Source organism: Engystomops pustulosus, chromosome 4 (assembly GCF_040894005.1).
Source record: "Engystomops pustulosus chromosome 4, aEngPut4.maternal, whole genome shotgun sequence".
Taxonomy (NCBI): domain Eukaryota; kingdom Metazoa; phylum Chordata; class Amphibia; order Anura; family Leptodactylidae; genus Engystomops; species Engystomops pustulosus.
In genome coordinates this window covers 116,581,646-116,601,602 of record NC_092414.1, presented here as the reverse complement: position 1 = coordinate 116,601,602, position 19,957 = coordinate 116,581,646, and the positions used below count along the sequence as shown (strand labels likewise).

At 40.9% G+C, this 19,957-nt stretch overlaps 1 protein-coding gene across 2 annotated transcripts in view; it reads left to right on the top strand.

Moving 5' to 3' along the window:
- LOC140127011 (pendrin-like) overlaps nucleotides 1-19,310 on the top strand; it is a 63,779-nt gene extending 44,469 nt beyond the window's left edge. For both annotated transcript variants that reach the window (XM_072147150.1, XM_072147152.1), the window contains exons 13-21: nucleotides 238-344; nucleotides 534-603; nucleotides 3,644-3,736; nucleotides 3,856-3,951; nucleotides 5,848-6,072; nucleotides 9,846-9,900; nucleotides 16,036-16,178; nucleotides 16,842-16,934; nucleotides 18,647-19,310. In XM_072147150.1, the coding sequence (XP_072003251.1) occupies nucleotides 238-344; nucleotides 534-603; nucleotides 3,644-3,736; nucleotides 3,856-3,951; nucleotides 5,848-6,072; nucleotides 9,846-9,900; nucleotides 16,036-16,178; nucleotides 16,842-16,934 (882 nt within the window). In that variant the 3' untranslated portion in view covers nucleotides 18,647-19,310. The remainder of the gene's footprint in view (nucleotides 1-237; nucleotides 345-533; nucleotides 604-3,643; nucleotides 3,737-3,855; nucleotides 3,952-5,847; nucleotides 6,073-9,845; nucleotides 9,901-16,035; nucleotides 16,179-16,841; nucleotides 16,935-18,646) is intronic.
- Nucleotides 19,311-19,957: the final 647 nt, after the last annotated feature.

Below are 19,957 nucleotides of genomic sequence, written 5' to 3'. Positions count from 1 at the left end.
TTTTTTTTTATATACCCGAGAATAAGCTGAGTGGCGAATTTTCAGCACAACAATTGTGCTGAAAAACTCTGCTTATACTCGAGTATATACGGTATGTTTCATAATGCATAAAAGCAAATGGTAGATTTCCTTTAAAGTCTCAAAACAATAGCACCCTATTATATGTGTTTGTACTTTGAAGGTTCCTGGCACAAAGAACCCTATAATTATTAAGGTTGTATGTATATTTCATTCCAGGCTATCTGGCTTTTCACATGTTTTGCATCTCTGCTTTTGGACATTGATTTGGGATTGTTGGTTGGCATTCTTTTTGGGCTTCTTACTGTCCTTCTGCGTGTCCAGTAGTGAGTATGACAGTCAAACTTAACAAAAAGAACTTGTGCATTGTATTTTGCTGATAGAAAAGAAGCGGCATCATAAAGCCTGATAATAGATTGTGACCTGTGTGATACTGTCAAGTTTTGATTTTAACCTAATCTTTGTTTTGTTATTAAACTATTGTTAAAATTTTCAATATGTTGTCTCTTTTTCAGTCCAAAATACAGTTCTCTTGGAAATGTTCCTGGTACAGATATTTACAAAGATATAAAGAAATACAAATATGTATGTATGGAAACCCTTTTGGGTTTGTACGTTTTATTGACTGTTAGCATTTTATTATTGTTGTACATGCACATGTGCTTTGCCTGCTATTTAAATATACAGCATTTAGCAAAATTTAAATTGAGAAATTTAAAAGGATTATTTTATGAAAGACATTCCATTTTAATGAGAAACCACCTTCAAATTCAGTTGGCATAACCATCCTTCTTTAAATTTCAGTAAAAACTGTCCTTTACAATTATATTGTCTGATGCCAATGCTATTGTTTGTAGGTATCTAAATAATTTCCTTTGACCTCATTACAGTTTGTAGGTATCCAAATAATTTTCTTTGACCTCATTACATCATTTCCTGTGAGACAAAAAACTTTATCAACATGTATGTAACTTGTATGAAAAATATTGTAAATATCAGTACTGTACAGCAGTGATCCCCAACTGCCAGGCTGTGGCCAAAGAACTTTGTGGAAAAAAAATGCTGATACTCACCTTTCACCGCTCCCCTGAAGCAGCAGCAGTTCTTACTGTCTCCTGCAGCAGTACCCGGCTTTAATGACTCCTGCTGCTTCCGGGGAGCAGGAAAAGTAAATATATGCAAAAAACGAAAACAAAAATAAGGTGTGCTCACTCATGGTGCTGATCTCGTCAGGTGTTCAATTAGCTGTGCTCGCCTGGAGAAAATAGCTTGGTCCGGTCCCAATTAGACATTATCTAATGTTTTTTCATGCTTCTTTATGGACAAGTTTTTTACTGCAACGTATCTCATGCTGGTGCCGAAGGATTTCTTCTTTTCTCTATGCACAAAGATAAATATATATTTTCCTCACAGTGAAAAGCAGTTTGGGTGCATAAATGGGGAAGGACCAAAGACAGGGTAGACATTATAGGTGGGGGGGGGGGGGTGAAGATAAAAGGGTATTAAAATGCCCCCTTCTTATAAAGAAAGACAACAGAAAAGGTAGGTAGTATAAGGAGGGGGCTACAGAAAAAGTGGCACTATTATGAGGGAGCTACAGGAAAGGGGCATTATATGCATTAGGGTTAGATATGGGGTAACTGCGAGGCACATTTTGTTAAGAAAATGTTTTTGGTGCAGCCATTCCCATGGGTCCACTACTATACAGTATAACCAATATTGACACCAACATAGATTAAAAAGAAGCATCATGGGTTGGAAATACATCTGTCAGCTGGTAGCGAAGCAACCAAAATAAAAAATACAACATGTCTTTATATATGTAGATAAGTATAGCTGCTACCAACTATCGTACACACGACTCCAAACAAATACATATAGTTGGTTGGATCAAATGTACTGTAGATAGTGTGAGACTGCTTGATCTTAATGCAGTCTGCAGCCTTTGAGGAAGCCGGCATACACTGCACATACAAGGTTACTATGGTACCTTTTCACTCCATGATGCTTGTTTTGTACCCATGTAAGGGTACATTCACAAGGCAGTATGCGCACCGGGTGGTCATACCGCTGTGCGCTGGAGAGGGAGGTGACCCCTCCCCCCTCTATAGAAAATGCATGCTCTATCTTTTCCTGGTCTACGACGCGAAACGGTGCCGGGCTGCCATAGCCGTCTATGGGGATGTATATGCGCCCGCAAATTTGCAGCCGCATATAGATCCCCACAGACGGGTGTGTGAATGAGGCCTTAGGCTTAGGCATTAGTGAGATTTCTCCAGTTCTGTATTTCCATTCTGTATGAATCCGTATGAATCTGTATATAACTGACGATTTTTATCTGTATGTGCACGTATGTCACCCTATCCGTATTAAATACGGTGGGCTAGTAAATGATGGATGACTGACTGACAGAATGCACCTCCTACTGGTTCTTGATACTGGACGTATATACAGCAGCATATGGTGCACAACTGTATCACGTATTTAGCTTGTATTTTATACATTCCCATTGACTTCTATGGTCTGTACGGAATGAAAGTATGATGGAAAATAGGAAATGACCTATATTTTTTTTACGACTCGCTTACGGCACGGTACAGAACAGTGGGCAATACTGCCATGTAAATGTATGGCCATATTGCACAATGAAATGAATGGGGCCATATGCTACCTGTACAGGCAGTCCCCTACTTAAGAACACTCGACTTACATACGACCCATAGTTACAAACGGACCTCTGGATATTGGTAATTTATTGTACTTTAGTCCTAGGCTACAATAATCAGCTGTAACAGTTATCAGAGGTGCCTGTCATGAAGGTTTATTGTTAATACTGATTCTTATGACAACCCAACATTTTTAAAATCCAATTGTCACAGAGACCAAAAAAGATCTGGCTGGGATTAAAGTGATAAAATATACAGTTCCAACTTACATACAAACTCAACTTAAGAACAAACCTACAGACCCTATCTTGTATGTAACCCGGGGACTGCCTGTATAAACGGCCGTTTGCATACACTTGTGTGAATGCCGCCTTAGGCTGTACGGCGGGCATACATCGGCGCTGCAGAGAGGAGCAGGGGATGAGAGCTGCTCACCGCCTCTCTCCATAGGAAGATACAGCGCACGGCGCCGTATCACGGGAAAAGATAGGACATGTCCTATCTTTTCCCGGGCTACGGAGCGGTACAATGCTGCACCGTACGCTCCCGTACAGGGTCGTGAGCCTATATAAGTGTATGGGGGACGTATATCGGCCGTACATATGTCGGCCATATATACATCCCCCATACATGTGTGTGATTGTAGCCTTAGACTGTATATCTCTCACTAATTCATGTACATATAATGATGTGAATATTGGTTATACTGTACATTACTGATATTTATAGTATGTTTGATACAAGTTACATACATTGTTCATAAAGATTTTTGTTTCACAGGAAATTTTAGGTCATTGTTTTGTATGTACTTATGCTTGACAAAGACTACTTTGTAGTCCAAACATTACTCTATGGTGAATAAAACACTTAGTGAAATTTCACTAAAACACTTAAAATAGAGAAAGCATTTTTTTTTCATAAAAGACCTTGCTAATGTATACGGATGTTTTTTTGCTCAGGTGAATGAACCAGAGGGGATTAAAATAATTCAATTCTCCAGTCCTATATTCTATGGCAATGTTGAAAGTCTGAAAGAAGGAATTAAATTGCTTGTGAGTATATTTAGATTCAAATTAATTAAAATAATTATGTTACACAAAGTGGTTAAGAATTTAACTCCTTTTATTGAAATAAGGCAACTTTAGATAATGGTAATAATTCTGCCCCACAGGTTGGGTTTGACGCTGTTAGAGTTTTTAACAAAAGATTAAAGGCTCAACGAAAGATAAACAAACTTCTCAAGAAAACAAAGTTAGCAGCAAATGAGGTAATGTATGTGCCAGAGGCAAACTACTGATAGATATCTAATACTGTATAAATTCTTATATTATTACTACCTCATTTTCAGTCCTTAGCAAGCATTAAAGGAAATCTACCATCACAATCAAGCATGATAAACAAGGGACACTTACTCATAGATCCAAGAATATATAAAAAAAAAGATGTAGGAAAGCGCAGATCTGGTGTAGTAGGAGATTTTCTTAATTGAATACACGATTGGGCCTTAACCCCTTAAGGACGCAGGGTTTTTTGGCTCATTTCTCGCTCTCCAACTTCAAAAATCCATAACTTTTTCATTTTTACGTTTACAGACCTGTGTGAGGGCTTATTTTGTGCGTAACAAATTTTACTTTCCCGTGATGTTATTTATTTTAACATGCCGTGTACTGCGAAGCTGAAAAAAATTCCAAATGTGGAAAAATTGAAAAAAAACCGCACGTGTTTACGACTTTCACTCTTCGCTCCAAATAACACGCCTACTTTATTCTTTGGTTCGGTGCGATCGCGGTGATACCAAATTTATATAGGTTTTATTGTATTTTAATACATTTTCAAAAATTAAACGAATGTGTACAAAAAAGAAAAAAACATTTTTGCCATCTTCTGACGCAAATAACTTTTTCATACTTTGGCGCACGGAGATGTGTGAGGGGTCATTTTTTGCGAAATGAGGCGACGTTTTCATTGCTACCATTTTGAGGTCTGTGCAACATTTTGATAATTTTTAATTTCATTTTTTATGTTATGTAAAAAGGTGTAAAAGTCGCATTTCGGACATTTGGGCGCCATTTCCCGCCTCGGAGGTCACCGCCGCCCGTAACCGGTTTTATATTTTGATAGATCGGGCATTTTGGGACGCCGCGATACCTAATATGTTTGTGATTTTTACTGTTTATTATGTTTTATATCCATTCTAGGGAAAGGGGGGTGATTTGAACTTTTAATATTTTATTAATTTTTTTTATTTTTTAAACCTTTTTTTTTCTTTTCTTTTTTCACTATTTTTTTGACCATCTAGGGTACATTAACCCTAGATGGTCAGATCGCTCCTACCATATATTGCAATACTACAGTATTGCAATATATGGCATTTTTGCAGGTCATACATTACAATGAGCCACTGGCTCATTGTAACGAACCTGCATAAGCCATGTAGCCTCGTGTCAAAAGAAGACCCGAGGCTACCATGGTAACCGATCGCCGCCCCCCGATGACGTTCGGGGGCGCGGCGATCGTAAAAAAGATGGCAGCGTTGAGAGGGTTAATAGCCGCGATCGGTGCAAGCACCGACTGCGGTTATTAGCGGTGGGGGTTTTGTGCAAAATGCAAAAACCCCTACCTCTGTATGAAGAGGACTCAGCCCGTGAGCCCTCTTCATACATCCCTTATACCTCTGCGCCGTAGAGCTACGGCGCAGAGCGTTAAGGGGTTAAATGTGTTTTCATGGACTACACGCCCATGGATCCAGGCTCCCCCGACTGTGGTGATCTTGTTATATTTGTTATCCATGACCACCTTATTTTTAAAATTATATGAATGAGCCTAAATTGTTCTGGAGGGTGTTACAAGAGTCCCTCCGTGCTGTAGCTTCACAGGCTGTTACACTTTCTCCCTCCCTCTGCTGTGTTCACACAGGGAAGGGGAAGTACTACTGCACAGTGTAACAGCCTGTGAAGCTGCAAGATTGAGGGGCTCTGGTAATGCCCCCTGGAACCTGTGTGGCTCATTAGCATAATTTTAAAAGTTGGATAACAAATATAACAAGATGTCAAAGAGCCTGGGTCTATGAGTAAGTCTCCCTGGTTTATCATGCTTGATCTTGATGGTAGATTTCCTTTAAGTGATTCCTGTTGTAGACTTTATATGTACGTTTACATTTTAGAATGGTATCAAAGGAAACCAGGCCACTGATGATGATTCAGAATCAGATGATGACATGGATGATGATTATGAAAAAAAGAAAGCAAATTACATGAATATGCCTGGAGACTGGAATGCAGAGTTCCCTGACACTGTATCTATTCCTGTGGTTTCCATACACAGTATCATTTTGGATTTTGGACAAGTGAGCTTCCTCGATGTGGTTGCTGTTGATTGTCTAAAGGGGGTGAGTAAAAGGGAAAGCCAATACTGTTAGTGAACGGTCTCAATCTATTCACTACCAAAGAAACATGTGATCTTGAATTATTGTGGCAACTGTAATAAAAAACTATGTTCATGCAACTGTGGCCTCAATGGAGGAACGGATCTGTGAAAATGGGACAAATATTGCATTTAGGATGTTTTGCTGGATAACTTTATAATGACTCTGTTCACTGTGTATATTATGCCTGCAGATTTTAAGGCATTATTTGAATTGAGGTCAATTTCTCCTCTTCATTCCTGAAGTAGGTTAAGGTCTGTGACTATATAAGATTGTATAGTCAGTTGACTAGTTGCCTACAATATAATAAAACTGTGACAAGAATAACCTTAAATAAGTTTCCCATTGTACCAATAACATTTACCTTTTTTTGTAATTTTTTTTTGTTCCCCTTCCCAAAAGCCATAACTTTTTTCATATGTTTACAGAACCATATGAGAGCTTCCTATCTGCAGTACAAATTGTACCTCATTTTGACACCATTTACTATTCCATGTAATCTACTGGGAAGCTGGTTTAAAAAATAATCCTTAAAAGCAGATACGTAATTTTCCTCCAGGCTTTGTTTTAACAGCTTTAACTATCCAAATAACACATCCCCTTTATTCTTGGGGTCTGTCATGGTTCAGGATCAGTGGACCCTCTGGACCACCATGGGAGATGGTACTAGCCAACACCTGGGACCGGAATCTAAGTGGCACCAGATGCCGCTTCACCAGAGCCCGCCGCAAAGCGGAATGGTCTTGCTGAGTCGGGGTGCCACCAGGTCGTTCCACAGGTACGACTAGCCCACAGTGGCAGCCAAGGTTGAGGTACCTTTGCAGGTGACAGTCTCGTGGTCAGGCTCAAGCGGGCAGTCAGGGCAGGCAGCAGAGGTGCAAGTCCAATCCGGGGTCAGCAACGGGAGGTCAAGGCAGATGGGAATGGGAACATAGCAACTCGGGAACTCAGGAGCAGGAACATGGGAAATGGAGCACAGGAACGAGTTGGAACATGGGAACTGGAACGCAGGAACTCACATGGGGCTTTCACTTCACACAAGGCTTGAAGGTCCGACGGGGAGTGATGGGAACAGCCAGATTATGTAGCAACCCCGGAAGTGGGCAGCACCAATCAGTGGTGCGCTGGCCCTTTAATTGCAGAGTGCTGGCGCGTGCGTGCCCTAGGGAGCGGGGATACGAGCACAGCCTATATGGGAGGGGAGCTGGAGCGTGGAGAGGTGAGTGCAGGCCGGCGACCAGGGCAGCGCCACCATGGGGAGGATCATTGGTGTGCCTGCAATCCGAGGCATGGATCACAGGGACACCGGTGACAGGGTCATTATTATCATGGAGATACTAAATTTATATTATTGAGCTGTGCTTAAAAGGGTTTTCCAATGAAAGAAAATTCTCATATTTCAATCCCCTAGTGATGTTAACACAATAAAGATAATTTTTAACCCTTTACTTTACAATTTTACACAGTTTATTGCTGTTCTAGCTCCTATCACTTCCTAGGCTGGTCAGTGCAAAATTCCAGAATGTGGGCGGGGACTCACTAAGCAGACACATTGGGGCAGATATATCAAGTGTCTGAAAGTCAGAATATTTCTAGTTGCCCATTGCAACCAATCACAGCTCCCCTTCAAAATATTCATGAGCACTGGTAAAATGAAAGCTGAGATGTGATTGGTTGCCATGGGCAACTTGAAATATTCTGACTTTAAGACACTTGAAAAATCTGCCCCATTATGATCCATCTAGTTCTGTGAGCTGACAATGTGGTTACATTATCAGGGTACAAGGTTTATATACACTTTTATTTAGCTTCGGAACATTGTACTAGTATCTGACACATAGAAACAGAGATGAGACAGATTAGAGATGATGAGATCCATGAAATGCTCATTACACACAATGACAGTCATCTCTGCTAATCCACAAGACACTGCTAGATCTGCTGTCCCTTCCACCCCCTCCCCCAATAAAGAAATTATCTGCCTTTAGCTTTACACTCCTCACGTTGCTTCTGGCAGGAACTCAGTGTATAGCTTCATCCTGCAAGGGGAGGGGCTTGCAAGTTCAGATAAATTATGTAAAGGATAGATTGTCATTCAAACCCTTAGGGCAGTGGTGGCGAACCTATGGCACGGGTGCCAGAGGCGGCACTCAGAGCCCTTTCTGTGGGCACCCGGGCCATCGCCCCAGCACACCAGACAGGTTCAAAGCAACTTAAAAGATGCTGCTTTCAGTCATATACTAAAGTTATACTTACTTTGCTACTTGGGACTGTAAAAAGCGGGGAATGTATAGACAGGACCAAATTATCTCTGGAGGATCTTCTGCTGGGACCACAATTCTCTGTATACAGAGGGACACTGGAAGGAAGCTAAAATGATGCAATTTTTCCATCTTGTCGTCAGGAGGCTAATATGATCAAAAGTTATTGAAGAGGGAGCAATACATTACTGCTTAATCTTTTGGTTGGCACCTCACAATAAATTTTGGGGGTTTTGGGTTGCAGTTTGGGCACTCGGACGCTAAAAGGTTCGCCATCACTACCTTAGGGGATACTGTATCGCATCTAAATATCCATTTAGTTTCTCTTTTCAGAATCAAGCGGTCCCATTCGCCTCCCCTTGGGCTTGGAGTCACCACATCAATGCCCATAAACTTAATGCTATTGATGTTACCAGCATGGCATTGATTGATATGTCATGCAACGGGGCTGTCACGGTTGTATGACTCCACATGTTCGTCAGTTAATGAACGAACGTATGGAATAAGTCCTCCCTGTAACGATATATGTAAAACTCTTGCATGTCTCTATTACAGGAAATGCAACACAGCCACTACATCTGTAACTGCCATTCACACTTGAGGTCAACCAGGTGTCCTGTACAGGTGCTACAAAGTGACTCTGTACCAAGCAATCTTGCAGTGAGCATCCTCTCCTGTATGTCACCTGTGTGGTTGGGACTATTACATCCTGCAAATCTGTTCCATACACAAAATTGGCCAATGTTGCCCAATTATCTGTCTAATGAACCCAGCATCACCACTATAGGTGGTTATCATTCTTATTGGTTCCCTAGTTGGAAAACTTTCACTTCCTGGATTATAGGCAGATCTGAGAATCCTATCCGGGAATCCCTTCTCTAAGAATCTACACCTAAGATCAGATGCTTGTTTCTTGAACTCCCCTTCTGATGAGCAGTTCTGTTTTAGTCTTAGGTATTGACCCTTAGGAATGCCGTGTCTCAGTAGGTGACTACTCTCCCGCCTGAGTAGGGCATTGGTAGCAGTTGGTGCTGTTGCCCATTTTTAATTGGTTAATATCTTTTGATTAACTTTGAATCCAATTTTAGTGGAGGGCAAAATAGAAAAAGGGGAGGTTTAGAAGAGTTTTTGTTTGGTATGGCGTTCATCATATTGGTTAATTGTTTTAATAGTTCAATAGAATGGACATTTAGATCTTTAATATATGTTCTAGGGAAATTAAAATTTTTATTATGTTATTTTTTTATATTATACATTTTTTAATACTCTTTATAATACAAAATAAAAACCTGTTCTTGTATAAGTAAATAACTTTTCCAATGTAAATAGCATAACAAGAAATGACACCGTTTTAGAATATACTTTATATACATTGCATAGTATTCTCCTTCCAATAAATAACATATTTACAAAGGTTGTTTCATTTCAACTTGAAATTATTGCTAAATGTAAAATTGTTCATCTTGTTTTTTGCAGATATTTACAGAATTTCAGAGGATTGATGTAGATGTATACATAGCAGAGTACAATGGTATGTCATCTTCTGCTAAATACAAAATTAATTAGCTGTCCAGATTTCACTGTCTTTTTTATTTTCATAATTCAATATTTACAAAGTATTGTTACAATTACTGTAAATTTAGAAGGAAGTACAGAGAGAATCATACCTTATATTTTTATTTTGACAACTAAAAAGTTGCACATGACAAATAGTAAAAGTTTTCTTCTCTGACTCCTTCCTGCAAGTGATTTGTATTGGGTACCGAAAAGATTTTTGTGTTTTGTTCTGCCCTAAGTACAATGAATTAGCAGCCTTATATCATGTACAGGTGGTCCCCTACTTAAGAACACTTGACTTACATACGACCCCTAGTTACAAACGGACCTCTGGATATTGGTAATTTACTGTACTTCAGTCCTAGACTACAATGATCAGCTGTAACAATTATCAAATGTGTCTGTAATGAAGCTTTATTGTTAATCCTGATTCTAATGACAACCCAACATTTTTTAAATCCAATTGTCACAGAGACCAAAAAAGATCTGTCTGGGATTACAATGATAAAATATACAGTTCCGACTTACATACAAATTCAACTTAAGAACAAACCTACAGACCCTATCTTGTATGTAACCCGGGGGCTGCCTGTACTACCACAAGCACAATAGATGGCTCACAGATTCACCAACCCAATTATGTATACATATATATATATATATATATATATATATATATATATATATATAGGTGAGGGCATATAAAACATAACTTTTAATAATTAGATCGAAAAAGACAGTGTTCATCCTCATACCACACAAACTATTGGTGCTGCAGTAATGCCCTAAACTCCACTCCCCCTCATATCCCGAACCTTGCTCCTGTCCTAACAAGGCAGGCCCAGGCTATCCCTATTGGTAGGAATACCCTAGTACACCCTCTGGGTCCGATTGTAACAGTGTTCCCGACGCGTTTCTAGTGCCACCAACAGTGGAACTTTCATCAGGGGAATCATATAAACTGATGTATATTGGTGCTGCAGTAAAACCGACAGTGGGCAGTGGTGTGGATTAACAGTGGCATAGTCCACTCCTGTAGCAGCCGAATAGCCCCAGACTGAGAGTATTTAAAGGGTACCGGCTACTGACAGCTTCCTGTCTAGCATCCATTCCAGTTTACCCATTGGTCCATGTTCCCTTGTAGTATACAATCCAATCGCATTGACCCGATCTATGGCCCGCCTAAAGCGTATACACACCAATAGTTATGACGGTGGAAGAGAGGCAGTTACTATGCTGAAAGGCAATAGTATACTTACCCTAACGCAGAACCGCCATCGCAAACGTGTCTCCATGTGTGGTGAGACGCCGACGTTCCATTTCTGGTCAGACTTTCATTCTGACACATCACTTCCGGTATCACGGGGCGCCGCATCATCAGTTTACAATCACCATGGAGACAAGAGGGCGGGGCCGAAGCGTGGTTGAGCCGGCCATTTCTCTATGGCAGCCCATGTCCACTGCCTTACTGACTTCAATAAAGAAGAGAATGGGGAGTACAAACGCTAACAGTTCTGTGGCAATAGCCACACTAGGTCAGTCCCTAGGAGAAAAGATCACCTATCTGGCACTTTATGTCCCAAATATTCACGCAGGGCACAACTGAATCAAAACAGGATATTTGTCATCCACCTGGTTACCAGTGCTCCCCGCTATACACTCTGGGGCATAAAAGGACATTAGACATTGGCGAGTGGGACTCAATAGAAGTGGACAGACACTTAATTAAAATAGCTATGCACAGCTACATCCAGATGCTACCAAGTTCAGATAAATGATGTCAAGGATAGATTGTCATTCAAACCCTTAGGGCAGTGGTGGCGAACCTATGCCACGGGTGCCAGAGGTGGCACTCAGAGCCCTGTTTGTGGGCACCTAAGCCATCAACACAGCACAGAGTTTACCAGGCAGGACTCAAAGAATCATCTACAGTCGCAGGCGAATCAAGAAATGCCACTGTCATTGCTATTTTAAAGCAACACATTGGTGGTTTGGGACTACAGGAAGAGTTAGAACATGTGGAAATGGTCTGATTATCTTTAGAGCTCCTGCTGGCCCCACGTATTTTCCTATACAGGGGGGCCCTCATGGGAAGCTACAATGACAGTCCAAATTTTCCCTCAATTTTTCAACTGTATTGCTGTCTGATGATATGATTGAAAGTCGTGGTAGAACAGGTAGTAATAAATTACTTCTTTAATTTCTGTGCTGGCACTTTGCAATAAATAACTGGGTTTTGGTTGTAGTTTGGGCACTTGGTCTCTAAAAGGTTCGCCATCACTGCCTTAGGGGATACTGTATTGCATCTAAATATCCATTTAGTTTCTCTCTGTAGAATCAGGTGGCCCCATTCCCTGCCCCTTGGGCTTGGATTCACCACATCAATGCCCATGAACTTGATGCTATTGATGTTACCAGCATGGCATTGATTGATATGTCATGCAACAGGGCTGTCACGGTTATGGGTAATATCCCCCAGATGTGCCCCAATCCATTGTCTCAGTTCCAGTTTAGTCTCCAGTTTAGTCTTTAGTCTTTGTCAGTTAATGAACGAACGTATGGAATAAGTCCTCCCTGTAACGATAGATGTAAAACTCTTGCATGTCTGTATTACAGGAAATGCAACACTGAATGAACAAAAAAATAAAGGTCAAAAGTTCAAGCGCCCCCCCCCCCCCCCCCCCACATTAACCGAATTGAACAAAACTGTCATCAAATGTTAGTGCTACATTTGTGCTGGTTTGTGCAGCAAATATTTTCGTTTGTGCAGCTATCATTTTTATTATATTCATACTTTTTACCAGAGGTCATTTCTTCCAAAGTACAATGTGTTTGCTAGCTCCCCCTGGTGATCAAACCAGGGAAGTGTCACTAGGTTTGTTTTTTACCAGTTCATCCTAAACACCTTTAACCTATGTAAACACCTGAACATACCTTAACGCTCTGCGCCGTAGCTCTACGGCGCAGAGGTATAAGGGGTGTATGAAGAGGGCTCACGGGCTGAGTCCTCTTCATACAAAGGTGGGGGTTTTTGCATAATGCATAAAACCCCCACCGCTAATAACCGCGGTCGGTGCTAGCACCGATCGCGGCTATTAACCCCCCCGTTGCCGCCGGCAAAGTCGCCGGCGGCATTTAAAAGACGGCGGCGCGCGGGCGCCGCCATCTTTTTTTCGATCTCCACGCCCCCGAACGTCATCGGGGGGCGGCAATCGGTTGCCATGGTAGCCTCGTGTCTTCTTTTGAGACGAGGCTATCTGGCAGCTGCAGATTCGTTACAATGAGCCAGTGGCTCATTGTAATGAATGTGCTGCAAAAATGCCATATATTGCAATACTGTAGTATTGCAGTATATGGTAGCAGCGATCTGACCATCTAGGGTTAATGTACCCTAGATGGTCTAAAAGATAGTGAAAAAAAAAAGAAAAAAAAAAGTTTAAAAAAGAAAAAAAATTTATAAAATATTAAAAATTCAAATCACCCCCCTTTCCCTAGAACTGATATAAAACATAATAAACAGTAAAAATCACAAACATATTAGGTATCGCCGCATCCCAAAATGCCCGATCTATCAAAATATAAAAAATGGTTACGGCCGGCGGTGACCTCTGAGGCGGGAAATGGCGCCCAAATGTCCGAAATGCGACTTTTACACCTTTTTACATAACATAAAAAATTAAATAAAAAATTATCAAAATGTCGCACAGACCTCAAAATGGTAGCAATGAAAATGTCGCTTCATTTCGCAAAAAATGACCCCTCACACATTTCCGTGCGCCAAAGTATGAAAAAGTTATTAGCGTCAGAAGATGGCAAAAATGTTTTTTTCTTTTTTGTACACATTCGTTTAATTTTTGAAAATGTATTAAAACACAATAAAACCTATATAAATTTGGAGCGAAGAGTGAAAGTCGTAAAAACTGAGCCCACAAGAACGTGACGGTTTTTTTTCAATTTTTCCACATTTGGAATTTTTTTTCAGCTTCGCAGTACACGGCATGTTAAAATAAATAACATTAAGGGAAAGTAACATTTGTTACGCACAAAATAAGCCCTCACACAGGTCTGTACACGGAAAAATGAAAAAGTTAGGGATTTTTGAAGTTGGAGAGCGAGAAATGAGCCGAAAAACCCTCCGCCCTTAAGGGGTTAAAAATGATAGCAGCACAAACGAAAATTTTTGCTGCACAAACGTAGCACTAACGTTTGACACCAGTTTTGTTTGATTCGGTTAATGTGGGGGGGCTGCTTCAACTTTTGACTTTTAAATTTTTGTTCAGTGATTCCAAACAAAAGCAGCACAAACAACAATTTGAGCAGCACAAACATAGCAGAATTGCTCGGCACCAGTTTGGTTTGGACAATGTGGGGGGGCTGGTTGACCTCTGATGACCTCTGGAAACTTTCATTAATATCTTAAAAACAATAGCGGCACAAACGAAAATTTCTGCTGCACAAACGTAGCACAAACGTTTCAAACCAATTTTGTTTGATTTGAACAAGGTGGGGGTGGGGCAACTTCACTCAGGTTTGTGAATCCTATCCGGGCATTGGTAGCAGTTGGTTTCCTGTAAAACGTGGTCTCAGTCTTCCCATATCGTTCTTTACTGATCAGGACGTCTAGAAATAGTAGTCTGTTTTCGTGAATCTCAAAAGTTAAACGCAGCCCGATATTGTTATAGTTGAGTGATGCAACAAAATCTTCAAAATCTTTTTTAGGTCTACTCCAGATTACAAATATGTTATCTATATAACTGAACCATATTTCTACGCCTCTGGAACTCTCTTCATTCTTTCCAAACACAATAGTCTCTTCCCACCAGCCCAGGAGCAAATTGGCATAGGTGGGTGCACATACCCACCCAGTTTTGTGCCCCTGAGCTGGTGGTAGAAAAAAATTGTGGGTTAGAGAGAAGTCCAGAAGGCGCAGAATCAGATCATTATGGGATTGGTACTGTGTACCCCACGTCCTCACTGTCATAACTATTGGTGTGTATACGCTGTAGGCGGGCCATAGACGCTATTGCGCCAATGCGATTGGATCGTATACTACAAGGGTACACGGACAAATGGGTAAACTGGAATGGATGCTAGACAGGAAGCTGTCAGTAGCCGGTACCCTTTAAATACTCTCGGTCTAGGACTATTCGGCTGCTACAGGAGTGGACTATGCCACTGTTAATCCACACCACTGCCCACTGTCGGTTTTACTGCAGCACCAATATACATCAGTTTATATGATTCCCCTGATGAAAGTTCCACTGTTGGTGGCACTAGAAACGCGTCGGGAACACTGTTACAATCGGACCCAGAGGGTGTACTAGGGTATTCCTACCAATAGGGATAGCCTGGGCCTGCCTTGTTAGGACAGGAGCAAGGTTCGGGATATGAGGGGGAGTGGAGTTTAGGGCATACTAGTGTGTCTATCTTTTTCCTGACCTAGATGTGCCGATAACCTGCCAGCAACAGCCCTCTTCATCACAACTCGCTGCATGGGTGAGACCTGAGTGACACTATATAATAATACTTAGAGTTCATATATTTGGTGCTGTTTGTGTTTGCATTAAGGACTCTGATGGTCACTGTGTCCTATTGAGATACTGACCATGAGTTGGTGGCTAGTGTGGTATGAGGATGAACACGGTGGTTTTTGTTGTTGTTTTTTAATTCAAATAAGGAGTGCGGTAGGTGGAGTGGGCCCACTGGTTCCTGCCCCAGGCTGGCATACTCACTAGTGCCAGTGCAGGGAATGGGTGGGGTTTCCATCTTATTACATACATACTTATATGTATTACAAAAATATTACAGATTAGGTACTGGAATATGCTGGTACCTGATCCCATTACCAGTTACTTGTGTCTGCACATTGTGGAGTGGAGTTATGGACTATTACTGGTTAGTTCCTACTCTTTTTTAGCTTTGTTACTAATAAAGAAGAAGTTTTTATACACAGTGTCAGTGGTATATCATTAGAAGTCATTTGTATTGGAAGGTTGGCGGGTTCACACGTAGTGCACTGGAAGTTGTTACCCATTACCAGTTATACATATATGAAATACTTTCTATTGTATCTGTGTTGATGTTTGCTTCTCACTCTTTTATTTCATAGATGATGTTCTTGCACAGTTGGAAAGTTGTGGTTTCTTTAATGAATCAATTAAGACAGACTTTTTATTCCTGACTATCCATGATGCTGTTATGCATATAGAGAAGCAGAAAAAGAGGTGCAGTACACACAGTGTCCTAGATATGGTAAGCTGGTAGCTAAATAATATGCTGCCCAATGTAATGATTGTACATACATCTTAAGAATGAGCATTTCCAGAATGTTAAAGGGAATATGTCACTTCACTTCTTCCCCACAAATCCCCAGCATTACCTTTTTCTGCTCTTAAATTGTGTCCAGTTCCTTCTTTTCTTAGGCCGCATTCACACGACCGTAGGGGGACGTATGTATGACACGGCTACCCAATTCTCGCTCATAAGTGGTGCGTCTGTGGAGCTGGCTACCACCATCCGCAGGCGAGCAGTGTTGGGACTGAAATCACAGCACACTGCGGATGTGCTGGAATTCAGAAGTTTGGGAGAGTGACGCATACACTGAAGGCTGGTGTTTTCTCTGCAGAATGGGCATGTGGAGGCGGAGGGCTCTTGACTGCTTTGCTGAGCTATGTGCCTCCTGCACTTTGTTTTCTATTAAGACCAAGGATAAATCTTAAAAGATTCTTATAAGAATATTGCTTCAGTATAGAATCAGTAAAGAAGGAACTGGATACAACATGTATTACACAATATTTCATTTTTTATGTCCTCCACATGGCTAATGAGAAGAATACTTTCTGCAGTTTATATCGGAGTGTGTGCTGCTTCTTTTTCTCTTTGACATTTGCTAAAACAGCTCCCTTTCTTCTTAAGACATTGCATATACAAGAGCCTAGTCAGCTAATTGAAATGAAGGATTTAACAGAACTGAAACATTCACAGAATCTCCAAGATCAGCAGGAATAGGTGAGATGAACATTTTACAACTATTGGCTGTAACATATGTGATATTCCCAACTATTTTCTTATTGGATTAATAACCCATATGCTGGCATATTACCAATTATATGTTATTAACAAAAAGTACCTTTAAAAAGTGATTATATAACCAGCAGCCATGCCCCACTAATACATTCTATAGTGTTGTCTATGAATGAGTAGACTGAGCATGTGCCATGCTCACACATTATTACAGTGGCAAATGCCCCAAGCTGTCCTGTAATATGTAATGAATAGCCAGACAAGGAGCCTCCGTACGTGTGATGTCATGTAAAAGTAATAGCTATTCCCTGTGCCAGCATGGCTCCATCTGCTACACAGTGGTGAAGGCCATATCCATGGACAACCATATGGAGTTCATGAGGAGGACAATGGCTTCTGTTTTTTAATAATTACATTTAGATCATGTACTGTGCTAATAAGCCAAATATATTTTGACTACAAAGTTTGGAATACCCCTTTAAGGATCTAGTGCCACCCTTTATTTTCGCTATTTGATGCAGAGTATTTTAAAGTCCCTGAGTACGTCTGAGTGAGGTGTTTAGGAAGCTAGCAGATGGATTTCTGCATGCCCCATTAGAAGAAATTTCAGCCGCTGATGTCGGATTTAGCCTTTCACCTCATTACATATGGTCCACTTTAATAGAGCACTGGTCCCTTTCCAGAAAAAAAAAAGGGTTCCAAAATGTAAAAATCAAGAACTTTAATAATCTCACGTTAACACATGTCCTCGCTCATACATCAGATTTTGTTCTCCCTACATGTTTTATATGAGGTGTTTAATGCTTTTTACATTTTTCCCCCAAGACAATGGAACTGGTTTTAAGCCAAGATCAGGAGTGGGAGCAAAACACAGAAGTACACACTATTCAGTTACAATTCACTCCTGCTTTTTGGCTTAATACTGATGCTCAAAGCTGACATGTGAAATGGGAATTAGGATTGTGGATTTGATTCTATGGGGCACATTTACTTACTCGGTCCTGTCGCGATCCAGCAGCGCGTTCTCAGTCGAGGATTCGGTCTGCAGTTTTTCCGGATCCGTCGTTTTTTTCTGACAGCCACGCGCCCCGACGTCCGTCGAGTGAAAGCCAGCGCCGATGCGCCACAATCTGATTGCGTTCTCCAAAATCCCGGGGCAATTCAGGGAAAACCGGAGCAAATCGGAAAAATACGGGAAACCCGATCAAAATGCGTGAATCGGTCCCTTAGTAAATGACCCCCTATGTGTTAGCAAAAGGGCATTTCACAAGGGACAACTTGGCAGGCAATGATTGGGACTTTTTTGATCCAGTTTATTGCCTTTATGTTTACAGTAATTTATCCCATCAGATCATTGCCACTTTATGGGGGAGGAATAAATCATCATGTGTTGGTGCAGCTTGGTTATTTCCTGTAAATCATGAGCTAAATAATGTTTAACAGCAGCTTTATAAAACCTGCAGTGGCGTTTGTTAAAAGGATGTTTTGGGACTCAAATATTGGCATTGATCTGATAGGGTCCAGACCAAGAATACTGCTGACCCCTATCAACTCAACTTTGATATTGAACTCCTAGAAATTTCCTTTAGATTTGGGCACAATTTAATGGCCTCCATTTGTAGCTTCTCACAGTCAATGGGCCACTAGTTTTATGTATTAAACTCACAATGTCTTTATTTATCCTTTTTACACTCCAGACTTATGATAATACTAAAGACTGCAAGCTCTCCAACCCGTATAAGAACACAACGAGCTTACCATGACCCTCGCAATCCCCCCACCCCCCGAGGACCAATTGTAGCTGAATTTAAATAGCAATGCAAGTCAGCGGTCAATATCAGTGATCCGTCTCTGTTTATGTGACTGGAACGTTACAGCGGCTGGAGCAATGAAGGGACAATTTTTAGCAAGAAACAAGTTCACTTCTACAGGGATTTTTTTATCCACCTCCATCTTCTCATTTTATTCAAACAATACTTGAAAAGAGACAGTTACAAATATGAACACAAGTTATTTTTGTTTTATTTTTAGCTGAGCTCTGAAAATCTCTGCAAAGAAACTATTTTCCTTCCTACCAGCCAAACAATTTCATCCAAAACATGACTAAGCTTAAATATAATAACATGGCAGCACGTTTTTTGTTAGAGCAGTATTTTTCATGTGATTTTAATGTGAGAATTATACTTATGCAATTGTCAGATATAAAATGCAGTAAACAGTCTGGCACTAGAATGGAGCCTGTCACCTTTGCTACCCCCACAAAACCACAACTAGTACCTGGTCCGGCACTATCAAAAGGTTCTCAACATTGTAGCATGCTTGTTAACAGTATTTTTATTCATCCCCTCTCCTCGCTAAGATGCAGTCAATGAGGTGGGGGAGCTCGACCAGGCAGGCAAAGCAACCCTGCCTCCTGACTGCTGTTTACACTTTCATATTGTTGATACTGCTCCTTTGATCTCAGCACGTACCCAGCCCCCTATACTACTGCACTGCCGGAGCATCACCAAGCTAGCCAGCCGTGATTTCAGCCGGGTACGTGCTGGGAGAAATCCCAGAAAAGCAAATTCTGCTGATCAAGAGAGCGACATCGACGGTAGCGGAGTGCCAACGGCGGTCAGGAGGCAGGGTTGCTTTGCCTGCCTGGTCAAGCTTCCCCGCCTCCTTGACTGCATCTTAGCAAGGAGAGAGGATAAATATAAGTACTGTTTACAGATATGCTACAACGTTGAGGTACTATTTGTGGTTTTATGGGGGAAGCGGAGGTGACAGGTTTCCTTTCAGGTGCATTAGTTTAGGATATAATGTTTTAATGTTTAGATAATATGCAATAATGTACTCTTTATACTGTTAGTATGTGCTCTCAAGATAGTCTTGTGTATAGGCATATATGTAACTGTATCTTATCTATATGTATATATGGTTGGTTAATATTACAAATATTCTATTCTTGACCCTTGTGAAGGGTAAAAAGTTCAATGTTTTTGGTGACACTTCTTAGACGGCAT